Source organism: Vitis riparia, chromosome 5 (assembly GCF_004353265.1).
Source record: "Vitis riparia cultivar Riparia Gloire de Montpellier isolate 1030 chromosome 5, EGFV_Vit.rip_1.0, whole genome shotgun sequence".
Lineage (NCBI taxonomy): Eukaryota > Viridiplantae > Streptophyta > Magnoliopsida > Vitales > Vitaceae > Vitis > Vitis riparia.
The window spans coordinates 9985799-10001135 of record NC_048435.1 but is presented as its reverse complement, the minus strand read 5'-3'; the positions used below and the strand labels follow the sequence as shown (position 1 = coordinate 10001135).

The window sequence follows — 15337 nt, the reverse complement described above, 5'->3', positions numbered from 1 at the left end:
TTTTTTTTTTTTTTTGTTTTGTTTCATTAAGAGTTATTGATTATTTGTTAGGTATAATTATTTGAGGCATTATTATAATCTTCGTTAGTAATACAAATAGGTGAGAAGTTACAAGAAAGTCCAATTAGACAAAGCTTTTACACTTTTTTTTTCCTCTTTTCTTCCTTTCCTTTTTCCTAACCTTAACCACATCCTCACAGGTCTTCACTTGTAACTAGAATGAATTTCAGAACCCTCACAAACATTGAATCCAACTAGGTGAGAGAAGGGAAGACAAACTTAGGCGATGGCTTTCTAAGAGTATTGATGAGAAATTTGATTGGCATCTTAAATATTATTTTGCAAAACATAAATACTTTTGATGATAAAACCACCATAACACTTCCTACTAAAAACTAGAGTGAACTACTGTTTATTCTATCTGCATAACATAAAGTTTTCATTGAAGTGACAAATACCACAAATGTCTATCAATCATGTACATTGCATAACCTTGAATACTTTGTTTTACTATAAAAATAATAAATGATACTTTTTATAGTAGAAGGCATTTCAAGAGAATTATCCATGAGATTAAGCCCATAACAAACTACTCACCAAGGCATTTCTTATATCTCCAGCTGCTAGGTAAACAGGTTGAGCAACATGGCAGTAACCCATCAAGCGGGGAACTGTAGGTATAATATCTCGATGATTTACAACTCTCCAACTATCTTTAACTTTCTGAAAACATAAGCAACAAAAAATGCGTTATAATTGAGAAAATATGGATTAATTGTTAAGACATTAAGAACCTATGCAAGAGGATACTACGTTATAAGAAGATATAACTTTGAATTGATAATGAATTTGGTTTCATAAGGAACAAAAAGGAGTTCTAGATCTAGGCGATTGTGGAGGGTGTTAATAACTATGGCCAATTATGAAGCCATTTTTGACCTATCATGAGCCACAACTCCTATTAGAGTTCAAGATCTAGATGCTTTCTAAAAACATGAATGACTAGAACCAAATCTACTCAATATGCCATGAAACATTAGCTAGAAGAAGAGACTTAGAACGATCAATATATATCACTTTTAGACCCAAAAATGCACACACATATGTGTGTATGGAATAACTCATACTTTATATAATCGTTCTTGTCAAGGCGTCTGATATTTTTAGCTTGTAGTCTTAATTGAGATGCTTTTCAAATAGATCTGATAATTTTGTTTACTACATTCATGCTTAATTTTCATAAATTAATCTTGATTTTTTTATTTTTTATTTTGATCATTTTTTGACCCTAGACCTGAGAAAAGTAGGTTATAAAGACATTAAATTAAAGATATGGAGAATAATTTGCTTTCATTTTTCAAATATTTTGTACTAAGAACAAAGACAATGTCCACTGATTGTGATTGTTTGACGGCTGACTAATTGTGATTGATTGATAACTTGACTGATTGTGATTGATTGAAATTTATAGCTTATACACTAGTAAATTACGGTTGTAAATCAATGATAAAATTAAGGATTCCTTCCTTGTTTGTATAGTTGACTAATGGTGTCTACATTCAATGTATTCTAGGATTATTTTCCTTTATTGCTTTCCTTGTAAATTCTATATATAAATATGTTCATTTTAAATTCCTCCATCCATATAAGAAATAGAATTCCATGATTGTTCACATGGTATTAAAGCAAGGTTTCTATTAAAATTTCTTCTCTGTTATTTAGCCTTAATTGTTGTAACCAGTCTTCTTGGCCAAAATCAACATAGAGAAATACAACCTTCATTAATGGTTCTCCCACATTCTCTCTACTTCTAATCCCTTTCTTTGCTTTTATTTGTTTTCTCAATATTTCTGAAATATGTATTGATGTCTAGATCTCTCCATCCACTTAAAATTTTGATCAAATGGTGGTAGCCCACTCTTTCAATGGTGAATACCAAAATCTCCAAGCATCATTCAGGCTTAACTTGATAATTTTGACCATTTAGTCTCAAGTTGTGAAGGCACTCCTTAAAGGAAAGCAGAAGTTAAGCCATTTAGTTGGACCGGTATCAAGTCCAAAAGACCCGAAGGTTGCTGCATGGGATTAAGAGGATCCAATGATAATGTCTTAGCTTTGGAACTTGATGCAATTAAAGATACTGACTTCTATGTTTATCACAACAGTGAAGTAGATATTGGAGGCCATTAAGAAATCAAACTCTAAGGTACAAGATGCTGCTTAGATAATCTCCAGGCGTCATTCGGGCTTAATGGTCACAACTATCTAGTTTAGTCTCAACTTGTGAAGGCACCCCTTAAAGGAAAGCAGAAGTTTAGCCATTTAGTTGGACCGGTATCAAGCTCAAAAGATTAGAAGGTTGCTGCATGGGGTTAAGAGGATCCAATGATAATGTCTTAGCTTTGGAACTCATTGCAATCAAAGATACTGACTTGTGTGTTTCTCACAATAGCGAAGTAGATATGGGAGGCCATTAAGAAATCAAACTCTAAGGTACAGGGTGCTGCTTAGATTCATGATATTAAAACAAAGATTTCATCCATCAAACAAGGTACTTTGTCTGTAATTTAGTACTATAATACCTTAAAAACTTTTGTGGCTTGAGATCAAAATGTGAAGATGAAATGTATTGAAGATGCAACAATTCTAAGAAGTTTGTTAAAAGGGAGAGAATTTTGAATATCTTGTTGGATTAAATGTTGAATATGATCAAGTTACAGTGTAGATTCTTGGAAAAGAAACACTTCCATCCTTCAGTGAAGTGTTCTCAATTGTAAGGATAGAAGCTAGTATGAGAATAGTCATGTTAGAAACCCCACCATGTGTTGGATTCTCATTCTCATCGTTTGGTGGACTACTGTTGGTGAGATTTGCATGTCCTTGAACTTTTTTGCCATTGTTTGCCATTAGGTCTCTATCCCCTATTATTGTTGTTGAATTTTAGTGGTCTTCCATGCAACTTCCAGTACATATCCTTAGTGTGCCCCAGTTTCTTGTAGTAATTGCACCACCTGGATGAATTTGGCCATTCGTTTGCAGCATTAGGCTAATTTTCTGCACCAACATTCATTATGTTTCCAATGTTTGACATCATAGCTGAGCTCTCTACCGTAGGTGTTTCATTCATCATTACAACTCTTCTTCCTTCACTCAAATTATGGAAATAGTTTCATTTAGAGATGGAAGGTCCTCTTTTCCCAAGACCTGAACTCAAACTTGATTGAACTCCAGATTTAGATCAGCAAGGAATTCAAAAATTCTTTCTCAACAAATCTTTTTAATATGCGCATCCTCACTATCCTTCATTTGAATGCATTGATAATAATCCATCTCTTGCCACAAATTTTTTAGGAGATGGGCATATTCAATCACAGATCGCCTACCTTGTTTGGTGGCTGAAATCTTCGTCTTTATCTTGAATATCCGTGTTGCTCAAGAACGTCTTCACAACTTGTGACCATTACAAATAATTCTTCCCATTCAATTTATATATAGCATGAATATTTTGAAACTCCCCATTTGACTGATTTGGGAACACGTCAATCGGTTGTACTGCAAGAATGTTGGTGGCTTCAGATGTCTTAGACATGGTGGATTTTTTATTTTTTATTTTTTAAAATTTTATTTTTCTTTTGGATTGAAACAGTAGCAAAGAACCAGAAACTTGGATTGAATAAAAGACAGAACCAGAAACTTGGATTGAATAAGGGGTAAAGAACCAGAAATGTGACTAAAGAAAACTACTAGGTCTTAAGAAGAAAACTAGATTGACAAAGGACAAAAGAATGTGAATTTCAAGAGCCTATGGCTCTGATACCAAGTGGAAAAATTGAGAAGAAAATCTAATTCATTTTGAATAGAATACACATCTGATTATATACTAAAAGGATAAGTCATAGGAGTGTTACATAATACTGAAACTACCCTAAACCAAATCCCTTTAAATCAATAAACTAAATCCGTATAAATCAAGGGTTACATTATCTACCAGATTTAAACCTATTTACATAAAATACAAAGTCAACACCCGTAAAGAAACGAGTTTCTCCATAAAAACAAACCCAATGCAGCCCCCCTCACACTTGGCACACCTCCAAATCACCCCTTCTATGCACCTTATTCTTTGACATCCCATGCGCACTTTTTATCCTCTTTACCAACTGAAACGCCTTAAAGAACAATGATGATGCACTTCAAGGATATTTATTGAGCAACATTTGTTGAGCTTCCAAAGGCAATATCTTACAAACCCAAAGCATATTCTGCCATCACCATCCTTATTCTGCAAGGGAAACCACCACGTTAGAGGAGTAGGTTACCCTTCCTCGCAATGATTGGTGGAGAAGGTCAGCATATCACAACGCCCCCAATTGAGGAGGTTCACAATGTTGTTTTCTAGTGAGACGAGGAAAAGGCCCTCAAACTTGATGCTTCTTCCATTGTAGTGTTCAAGGAGTGTTGGGATGTGATCAAGGAGGATCTACTAAAGGTGTTCTTAGAGTTTCACAATAATGGAGTTATCAACCAAAGCACCAATGCAACTTTCATTACTTTTATGCCAAAAAAGAGACAAACCAAGAAAATTCGGATTTCAGACTTGTAAGCCTAGTCACCAGTCTATACAAAATTGTATCTAAGGTCTCATCAGAGCATATCTGAAGAGTCCTCCACGAAACCATATACATCTCCTATGGATCTTTTTGTTGAGGGCAAACAAATTTTAGATGCGGTTCTAATTGCCAATGAAGTTATGGATGGGAAAAGACATTCAAGAAAGGATGGGATAGTCTTGAAAATAGATTTTGAGCAGGCATATATTGGGGTTTTTTGGATCACGTACTAGAGAGAAAAGGGTTTCATACAAGATGGAGGTCTTGGATGAGGGGGGTTGCTTCTCCTTAGCAAGTTTAATGGTCTTAGTAAATGAAAATGCCAAAGGATGGGTCAAGGTAACCAGAGGTTTAAGATAAGGAGATCCTCTTTTGTCATTCCTTTTTACTACAACAATTGATGTATTAGATAAGATAATGCTAAGAGCGGCGGAGGGTAGTCTTTTAGAGGGATTCTTAATGGGTAGGGATAGGATTGGATTGTCTCATTTACAATTTATAGATGATACCATCTTTTTCTCTAAAGCTTCCATGGAAGATATGCAAAACCTTAAACTAATCCTATTAGATTTTGGAACATATCAAGGTTAGAGATCAATTTAGATAAGAACACTCTATATGGAATTAACATAAGATTTGATTACCAAGTTGACATCAATGCTTGAATGCAAAGTCTCAGCTGGGCTTTTAACTTGCTTGGGTCTTTCATTATAGGGGAATCCAAAGGTAGTTGCGTTTTAGGATCTAGTGATTGATAGCCTTGAGGAGACTTGGATGGATGGGAAAAGGCCTTTTTGTCTCTAGGGGCTTGAATCACTCTAATCCAGTCATGTTTATCCCACATTCTTAACTACTTATCTCCTTTCAAGATTCCAGTGTAAGTAGCATCTAAGATTGAGAAATTGCAAAGAGATTTTATTTAGTCAAGAGTTGGGGAGGTTAAAAAAGATGTTTCATCAGTTGGGACTTAGTGTGTAAGTCTAATGAGTCTAAAGGTTTGGGATTTGGGTTGATCTCTCTGAGGAATTGTGTTCTCTTTGGGAAATGGCGTTTGAGGTTCTTTAGGTAAAGTTATGGCCTTTGGCACCGAGTTATTTTGAGCATTTATGGGACATATCTTGATCTATGAAACGCCAACATTATAGTTAAATGGTTACATCGGTGCCCTTGGAAGGTCATTACATAGGTGTTTTTGGTTTTTTCAAGTTACACTCATTTTGTGGCGGGTGATGGGGTGAGAATTCGTTTTTAAGAGGATTTGTGATGAGGATATTAACCTTTGTGTTCACAATTTTCAAGTCTTTATAGAGTTGTTAAAAATCTCACCACTTCAACTATTTTTAGCCACTATTTTTTTTCTAGAATCTTAATTTTTGTTACAACCTTACGGATTCAAAGATTGAGGACCTTAAGAGACTCATGTCATCCCTTACTTATGTGCACTTATCTCCATCCGCCCTAAATGCGAGAGCATCGTCATTGACCACTTCAGAATTATTCTTAGTTAAATCATTCTTCATGACTTAATTTAATCCATTATATATTGTTCTTTCTCTCCAATCAAATTTATATGGAAATTTAAAGTCCTATTTAAGGTCAAGACTTTTTCTTGGTTAGTGGCATATAAGAAGGTAAATATCAATGACATGATACAGTTGAAAAGACCTTTCAAATCTCTTATGCCTAATTGATGTGTTTTATGTAAGGAGAGTGGAGAGTTTATTAACTATCTATTTCTGCATTATTCGATAACTTTGGGGCTTTGACACTATCTATTCAGACAAGTAAGGATTGATTGGGTCCCACCTAGGAGCATATGTGATATGATGATCATTTTTTTTTTTTGATCAAAAACAAAATATATGTATAAATAGAGAAGAGAGACATGAAAAGGATGAGAAATCCTCCCCATGAAGTACAAGCCTGATCAAAAGAACTAAGTAAACCTCCACTAACCAAGGAAGACAATACAAGAAGTAAAAGGCCGCGAGATTGAAAGAACTAAGTAAACCTCCACTAACCCAAGGAGGGCTATACAAAAGGAACAAAAGGCCTATACAAGTAAAAGAATCCTGACCTTATAAACCTAACCCTAGGGTGTACATAACGGAAGCTAACTAAGTTGGATAACACTCAAAGGATAGGGTTTAAAAATGTTTGTACAATAAACTTGGAAAGAAACATAAAAATGAAGTTGATCTCACATCATCTCTAGTGTCTTCCAAATGTCCTCGAAAATCTTAGCATTTCTCTTTCTCCACACAATCCACAAGAGAGAGAGAGAGAGTGAGAGAGACGTGATCCTCCAAAGAGTCTTGCCTCTAATAGAATTCCCAAAGCACTTAAACGAAATCACCAACATATCGCAAATACTGCTAAGTTGAACCCATTCCATCTTAGCCTATGAAAAAATTCTATGCCACAATCCCAAAGTAATCGGACAATGTAAGAAGAGATGATCAATTGTCTCTCTGCTCCTCCTACAAAGAATGCACCACTCAGGGCTAAGGGCTTTGAAAGGTCTTCTCAACTGCAACATGTCATTAGTATTTACCTTCTTATGAGTCACTAACCAAGCAAAGACCCTGATCTTAGTGGGGACTTTTGAGTTTCACAAAAAAATTAGCTGGGTAGAAAGGAATAGAATTTGAGACATTGGCTAAGGTTGAAAAAAAAGATTTAATTGAGAAAATTCTGGAAGAGGAAGGAATCCAAACTTTCACATTTGGAATCGAAGGAGTTAGATGAACAAGGGAAAGTAAGGATTTTAGTCTTTTAAGATCCACAATCTCCTAATTAGTTAGGTTATGTCTGAAGACTAGATCCCAAGACAAAAAAGTGTTGTTACCCAAAATAGCTGAAATAAGACGAGTTTTAGTAGTGATGATTCTAAACAGTCTTGGAAATTGTAAACAAAGAAATTGGTCCCCCTACCAAAGATCTTCCCAAAAAGGAATTCTAGTCCCATCACCTACTAGAAAACGAATGTGTAGAAATAAATTTGAAGAAAATGAGCAATGGCCTTCCAGGGGCAACGATGTGACCATCTAATTATATTGTTTGCGTCCCATCTATTAGGATGGGTCCCATGGATACTCAAGATAACTTGATGCCAAAAGGAAAAACCTTCTTTAGGGTACCTCCAAAGCTACTTCCCTTATAAAGCTTGGTTCCTCAAAGAGATTTTCCCAAACCCTAACCCATCAAACTCCTCAGGCTTATAGACCATATTCCAATTAACCAAATGATCCTTTTTACCCTCCCTAGAACCTAACCATAGAAAATCTTTTTGTAATTTTTCAATCCTCAAGGTTATTGAAGCTAGAACCTTGAAAAAAGAAAGAAAATAGCTCAGCATGTGTGACAAACAAGATTGAATAAGGGTGATTCTTCCTCCTTAGGACAAAAAGGCTTTTTTCCATCCATCAAACCTCCTAAAAACTCTATCCAGCATTGGATCCCAAAAGGAGAGCGAATTTGTATTCCCCCCTAAAGGGAGACCCAAATACGATAAAGGCCAATCAGAGATTGCACAATCAAGCAAAGAAGTCAACCTTGCAGTTTGGTTTTGACTAATGTTGATTCTCGAAAGAGTGCTCTTATTTAGATTGATCCTTAGCCCTGATAACCGCCTAAACACCAACAAAATCAACTTAAGAGAATGCAACTTTTCATAGAATGCTCTAGAAAAAAAGATAGTGTCATCCGCAAATTGTAAATGAGACACCCTGATCCTATTTCTGCCTGTTAGAAAAACCTCGAATAAACCTCACTCCTCCGCTCTCACAATCAATCTACTTAAAACATCAGCCACCAAGGTGAAAAGAAAATGGGAAAGGAGATTCCTTGTCTTAGTCCTTTGTATGCCTTAACCCACCCCTTAATGTTTACATTTACTAAGATTGCAAACATCATTGAAGATAAGCATCCCCTCATCCAGGGCCTCCATCTTGAACTAAACCCTTTTCTTTTAAGAACATGGTCCAAAAAATCCCAATCAATATGATCATAAGCCTTTTCAAAATCAATTTTGAAGACTAACCCTTCCTCTCTTGATCTCCTTTTCTCATCCACCAACTCATTAGCAATCAAGATAGCATCTAGAATGTGTCTCCCCTCAACAAAGGCACCTTGAGTTAAAAAGATGGTGTCTTGTAGAACTTTACGCAACTGCCCTAATAGAACTTTGGCTATGATTTTGTACAAGCTAGTAACCAAATTGATGGGTCTATAAATTGAGATCCTACTTGTTTGACTCTTTTTTGCAACTAAAGCTATGAAAGTAACATTTGCTTTGATTGATAACTCCATTATTGTGAAACTCTAAAAACACTCTTAAAATATCATCCTTAATCATCTCCCAACAATCTTGATAAAAAGCGATTGTGAAACCATTTGGACTAGGGGCCTTTTCCTTATTTTAATGCAACACAACATTGTGAATTTCCTCTTCCGAAAAAGGGCAATCCAACCACTCAACACTCTCTACTGAAATAGGAGACCAATCCAAACGTTCAATCCTCCAAGAACTACCTAAAGGCTTGGCAAATAACTTCCCAAAAATAGTGCTTCATTTCCTCTAAAATGCTCTCGATATTATCTAAGATTACCCCATTTTCTGTCACTAAGGATTTAATGTATTTTCTATTCCTCCGACCATTGGTCACCCTATGAAAATTTTTTGAATTACAATCCCCTTCTTTTATCCATTTGACTCTGGATTTCTGCCTCCAAAACACCTCTTTCTTTAGCAACACATCTTCCAAATCCCTTTCTTAACGTCCTCCTTGTTGCTAGATGAGATGAAAAATTCCCTTCTTGCTTCTTTTCATCCAAACCCACTATGTCCGAAAGAATAATTTTTTTTTTTTTTCTTTTAAGTCTCCAAAAGACACCTTATTCCACTCTTTCAATTTTGACTTGGCAAACTATAGTTTTTTCATGAATTTGTGACCTTCCCACCCTTCAACCCGACACTCATTCCACCAATCACCTCAAATATCCTTGAAATCTAAGTGAATCAACCACATGTTTTCAAATCTAAAAGGTGTCGACTCCCACTTAAAAGGATTGCTATCTAACACAATTGGACAGTGATCCGCCGTTAATCTGGGGAGAGCTTCTTAGATGCATTGAGGGAAATCTTGCTCCCAATCACTAGAAAATAAGAATCAGTCCAATCTTTTGCAAACAGGTTTTCTTGCAAATTAGACTAAGTGAAGGATGCATTCCTTAAAGGCGGATCAATTAATTCGCATTCTCTTATAAGATTGTCAAAAATCCCTCATGCTTGAGGTTAACTTGGAGCCTCCTAACTTTTCTGAAATTCTTCTTATGACATTAAAATCCCCACCAACACACTATTTTGGAAAAGTTAAGCATGAAATATCTTGAATCTCCAACCAAAAATCCTTTCTAAAGTGTGACGAACTAGGACCATAGACTAAAGAAAACCAAAACAACCCTTCTTCCTCTTATTCCAGCTTGACTATTACAGAGAAAGATCCTAAAACAACCTCCAAGCACTTAAACCTCAAAGCGTCCCAAAAAATTACCACTTCTCCCAAAGCCCTACTTGCTGGAAGAATTACCCATTGTTTGTTTCTGACCTTCCACACTCTACCCACAAACCTCCTATCACAAGACTCCCTCTTTGTTTCCTGCAACAGGACAACATTTGGATTTTTAAGATAAAGAAAATCCTTCACTACCCTTTTTTTCTTAATGGAATTGAAACCTCTAGTATTCCAACTAATAATTTTCACAAAAACTGAAAAACCCCAAAGACACCGGAGGACTCAAGAAACTAAAGAAAGCTAGGGGCGTTAGAAGAATTTTTGTTATTTCTTTTGGAATACATCTTTTCCACTGAGCAACCATTGTTTTTGGCCGACTGAACTCCATTCTTATTGTATTTGACAATATTGACATTCAAGGTACCCATAATCGACTTAATGGAAGCCATTTTTGAAGAAGAGATGCCTTCAATAAGGAAATCCACCATCTGAGCAAGACCCGACGCTCGAGACAAACATCTCATTGGGGTAGAAGCTCCACTAGGGTTGGTTTGAGATACCCTGAGAGAAGAATTGCCCTCTAACTCTTGGCTGGGATTGACTACTAGGGACACCGCACCTTTGGGACTGAAACAAACCCCAAATGAACCATACAGTAACTTATTAACCCCTGAAGGACTAGTTGATGTGGAGATAAGACAACAGGAAAACCTCAAAGGGGGGGTCGAAGAAGGCACAAAACGACTATGAGATTAAAGAGAAACAACAGGAGAGAAAGGAGAAGATGACTCCTCGAAAGCCTCCTTTAAAAACCGGCCTTTAGCTAAGGAAAGTGGAGTAGAAGACTATACCTGAATGAGACACCCATGGGGTTGAGACCCATCTCTGACCTTAGTTCCATCTAGACCATCCTTCGAACTCAACACGAAAGGGCTCGAAGCTCCCTTAGCCTCCTCAATCGACCCTTAAAGATTTGATAGCCTCGCTGCCTCCTTTTGAGGAAAGCTTTGTATCTCTCTTCCTTAAAAAAAAAACTCAGCCTTTGAGGAAAGCTTCCACTCTTCAGACCAAAATTCACTGTTCGCTTCAACATTTCTAGGCAAGGGGCTTTGCAGATTCTCACAAACAAACGATATAGGCAAGCTTCTTACCCAACTTCCTGCTTAGACTGTGGTGGGATCTCGGCACACAGAGACTGATGTTTGGAGGAGCTTCCTTTGACTTGTCGTCCCTCACAACTTTGTCTTCTAACTTTAGGGCCATGCAAACAGGCTTGGTCTTTAGAGAGGAGAGATAACAACCCATAGTCTTTGCTACAATGTGGGCCTTCTCCGAAGCAGGCCTTGCCATCACTGGGCCGTCTTCCAAATGGATTTGGTCCAATACCCAGAAAACCTTTGGAAAGGTCTAGGCTTTCCTTCTCAACTAAGCCTGATTCTCTCCCGTTGCAGGCCTCTTTTTCCATTAAAACAATCCCTCGCTTCACAAGCCTATTTGAATTTGAAATGAAGTTTGAGACCAACAAAAGTGGGTGGCAGTTGTTCCGTACAACTATCCTAGCCTTGCCACGTGTCCTCCAAGCCTGTGAAGGGCCTTGCACCACGCCATCTCACATTGAAGCCAACTCACTTATTTTTTTATTTTTTTATTTTTTATCAGAAACGAAGAAAAATATGTTAATAGAAGAAATAAAAGATACAAAAGAAAGAGAAGAAAACAAGGGAAGGATGAGAGGTCCTTCCTACACAAACTGAACAAAAGAGAAAACTCCCAACAATAGAAATCTAAAAACAAAGAGAAACCCCAACATTCTTCAAAATTTTGAAGTGCAAACCGCAATCCAGTTGAGTTGTAAAACACTTAGAGGAACTCCTCTAAAAGCTTCAGTACAAGAAGCCCATAGAGAAGAATAGAACCAAATCAAATCCCATAACATCTCTTCTGTTCTCCCTTTATCCTCAAAGATCTTATTGTTTCTCTCTTACCACACCATCCAAATCAAAGTAAGGCAAGTGATTTGCCAAAGTGTCTTGCCTCTTAATGAGTTCCCCAAGCTTTTAAAAGCAATAACCAACATGTCCTCAAAACTCCATTGCATCTTCTCAATTTTTGAAGCTATTGATGCTGGGATTTTAAATAGGGAGAGGAAGTAGCTAAGGATGTGAGACAGACAAGACTGAATTAAAGTAATCCTCCCTCCTAAAGACAAAAAGGCCTTTTTCCAACCATCCAGCCTCCTCGAAATTCTCTCAACCACCAGATCCCAAAAGCCTATTGTCTTTGGGTTCCCTCCCAATGGAAGGCCTAAACAAGACAAAGGTCACTCTGACACTCTGCAATCCAAAACCGAGGCCAAACTAGACAACAACTCCTGCCTAGTGTTAATACCTGAAATGGTGTTTTTTTCTAAGTTGATTTTTAAACCAAATACTTGCCCAAAAACCAAAAGGATAATCTTAAGGTTTTGAAGATGTTCCATAGAGGCTTTTGAGAAAAAAATGGTGTCATCTGCAAACTGTAACAAAGACACTCTAGTCCTATCCTTCCCCACAAAGAAACCCTCAGTTAGCCCAGTTTCTTCTGCTCTGATCATCAACCTACTTAGAACATCTGCCACTAAAGTAAAAAGGAAAGGAGAAAGGGGATCTCCTTGTCTCAAACTTCTAGAGGCCTTAACCCAACCCTTTGCATTCCCATTAACTAGGATTTCAAAACTTGATGAAGACAAACAGCCCCTTATCCAAGATCTCCATTTCTGGCTGAACCCCTTCCTTTGTGGCATATGATCTAAAAAGCCCCAATCCACATGATCATAAGCCTTCTCAAAATTGATTTTGAAGACTACCCCTTCCTCTCCTGACCTTCTTTTCTCATTCACCACTTCATTGGCTATCAACACAGCATCCAGAATGTGTGTCCCTTCAACAAAGGCTCCTTGAGAGCCAGAGATTGTTTCATGAAGAACTTTGCATAAATAACCTAATAAAACCTTAGCAATTATCTTATATAAACTTGTAACCAAGCTAATAGGTCTATAATCTGAGATTTTAAAAGTTTGGCTTTTCTTAGGCACCATAGAAATGAATGTCGCATTTGTACTTTGATTTATTACCCCATTGGTGTGGAACTCAAGAAACACCCTCATAAGATCCTTTTTTATCACATCCCAACACTTTTGATAAATTGCAATAGTAAAACCATCAGGACCAAGGGCCTTTTCCTTATTCAATTGGAAAACTGCCATTTGTACCTCCTCTACAGAAAAAGGCCTATCCAGCCAAACTGCACTCTCTCCAGAAATAGGGACCTAATCAATTCCTTCAATCTTCTAAGAATCACCTTCAGGTTTGGAATAGAGTTTCCCAAAGAAATTTACAATTTCCTCAGAGATAACCTCAATGTTACTTAAAGTCTCCCCCCTTTCAGAAATCAAAGACTTAATGAACTTCCTGTTTCTTCTTCCAGTGGCCATTCTGTGAAAGAACTTAGAGTTGCAATCCCCTTTTTTAATCCACTTGACCCTAGATTTTTGTCTCCATCGAACCCTTTCCTTTAATAACAAATCCTCTAGCTCCCTTCTTCTTAAGGTTCTTTCTGATACCAAATCAATATTTAAATTCCCTTCTTGTTCAATTAGATCAATTCTACCTAAGTCCGAAAGAATGTGCTTTTCCCTCTCTCTTAAATCTCCAAAGGCCACACTATATTCCAATCTTTCAACTTTGATTTAACAAAATTTAATTTTCTCATGAACTTGTGACCTTCCCAACCTTCAACCGTACACTCTTGCCACCAATCTCTAAACTTCTCTTTAAACTGAGGATGAAGCAACCACATATTCTCAAACCTAAAAGGAGTCAGACCCCATTTCAAAGGATTAGTTTCCAAACAAATTGGGCTATGATCAGAGGTCCATCTAGGAAGCGCCTCTTGAAAACTTTGAGAGAAAAAAGGAATCCCACTCAGAAGAAAACAAAAACCTATCCAATCTCTTGCAAATAGGAACAACTTGCATATTTGACTAAGTAAAAGCCGCATTCCTTAGAGGGGGATCCAGCCAACCACTCTCCCTTATAAACTCGCCAAAACACCTCATGTTGAATGTTAACCTAGAATCACCCATCTTCTCAGAGATCCTCTTGATAACATTAAAATCTCCTCTTACACACCACTTTGGGAAGGTCAGACCATACAGGTCTTGAAGCTCCAACCAAAAGTCCTTCCTCCACAAAGGCTTATTCGGGCCATACACTGAAGTTAACCAAAAAGACCCTTCCTCACCAAAGTTCAACTTCACAGTTACAGAGAAAGATCCTACCATCTTCTCTGTACACTTGAACTTATTTGAATCCCACAAAATCAAAATCCTCCCTGAAGCCCCACAAGCAGGAAGAGCAACCCACTCCAAGCTTCTGTCTTTCCAGACACTACTCACAAACCTCCTGTACCAAATTACTCTCTTTGTTTCTTGAAGCATCACAACATCTGGACTTTGAGTACTTAAAAACCTTCTGACAGACCTCATTTTCTTCTTGGAACCTAATCCTCTTATATTCCAACTTAAGATCTTCATGTAAACAAAAACAACCCAACACAACCAACAACCAAACCTAATCCTCTCCTCGGGTTCCAGAGTCATTTTTCCTCTTCCTTCTGAAATATATCTTATCCATAAAAAGAGTACTCTTGCTCTCTACTTCCGCATCTTTTCCATTATCTCTAACAATTCTAATCCTCAAACTCTCCAAAACCGACTAAACCTTGACCATCTTCCTAGGCGTGAGTCCCTCAACCTGAAAACCTTCCAACAGGAGGGTGGGAGGTTCTGGCTCTGGGGACGAAGCCTTGCCTAAGACACAAAACTCCTCTGGGTTACTGAGTGATTCCCTAAGGAATAGCAGTCTTTAAAATTTTGGTTAGAGGTTTCTAGGGGAAACACCACACCTTCAGAACAGGACACGCCACCACGACGACTGAGCTCAACAACAGGAGAATTCGAAAAGGGACCACACTGAAAGGCAAAGCTTGACTCCAACGGAATCGGAAAAAAAAGCTGACAACGAGAAGGAAGAATAGAAGAAACAGAGGATTCGAGAAGAAAATTTGGATCAAAAGCCCCAACCAAAGGAAGACCCTACTCGAAGAAAGCTGAGAAAGGAGGACGCACCTTGTTTACCAAATTGCAACGCGAAATCCCTTCGTCTCCCTCTG

The 15337-nt window shown here is 37.4% G+C and overlaps 1 protein-coding gene across 5 annotated transcripts in view; it reads right to left on the bottom strand.

Moving 5' to 3' along the window:
* LOC117913903 overlaps window positions 1-15337 on the bottom strand; it is a 193604-nt gene that overhangs the window by 38553 nt on the left and 139714 nt on the right. For 4 of the 5 annotated variants that reach the window (XM_034829015.1, XM_034829016.1, XM_034829017.1 and 1 more), the window contains exon 15: window positions 598-723. The exons of the other annotated variant lie outside the window; for it this stretch is intronic. In XM_034829015.1, coding sequence (XP_034684906.1) covers window positions 598-723 — 126 coding nt within the window. The remainder of the gene's footprint in view (window positions 1-597; window positions 724-15337) is intronic. 5 annotated transcript variants of the gene reach the window in all.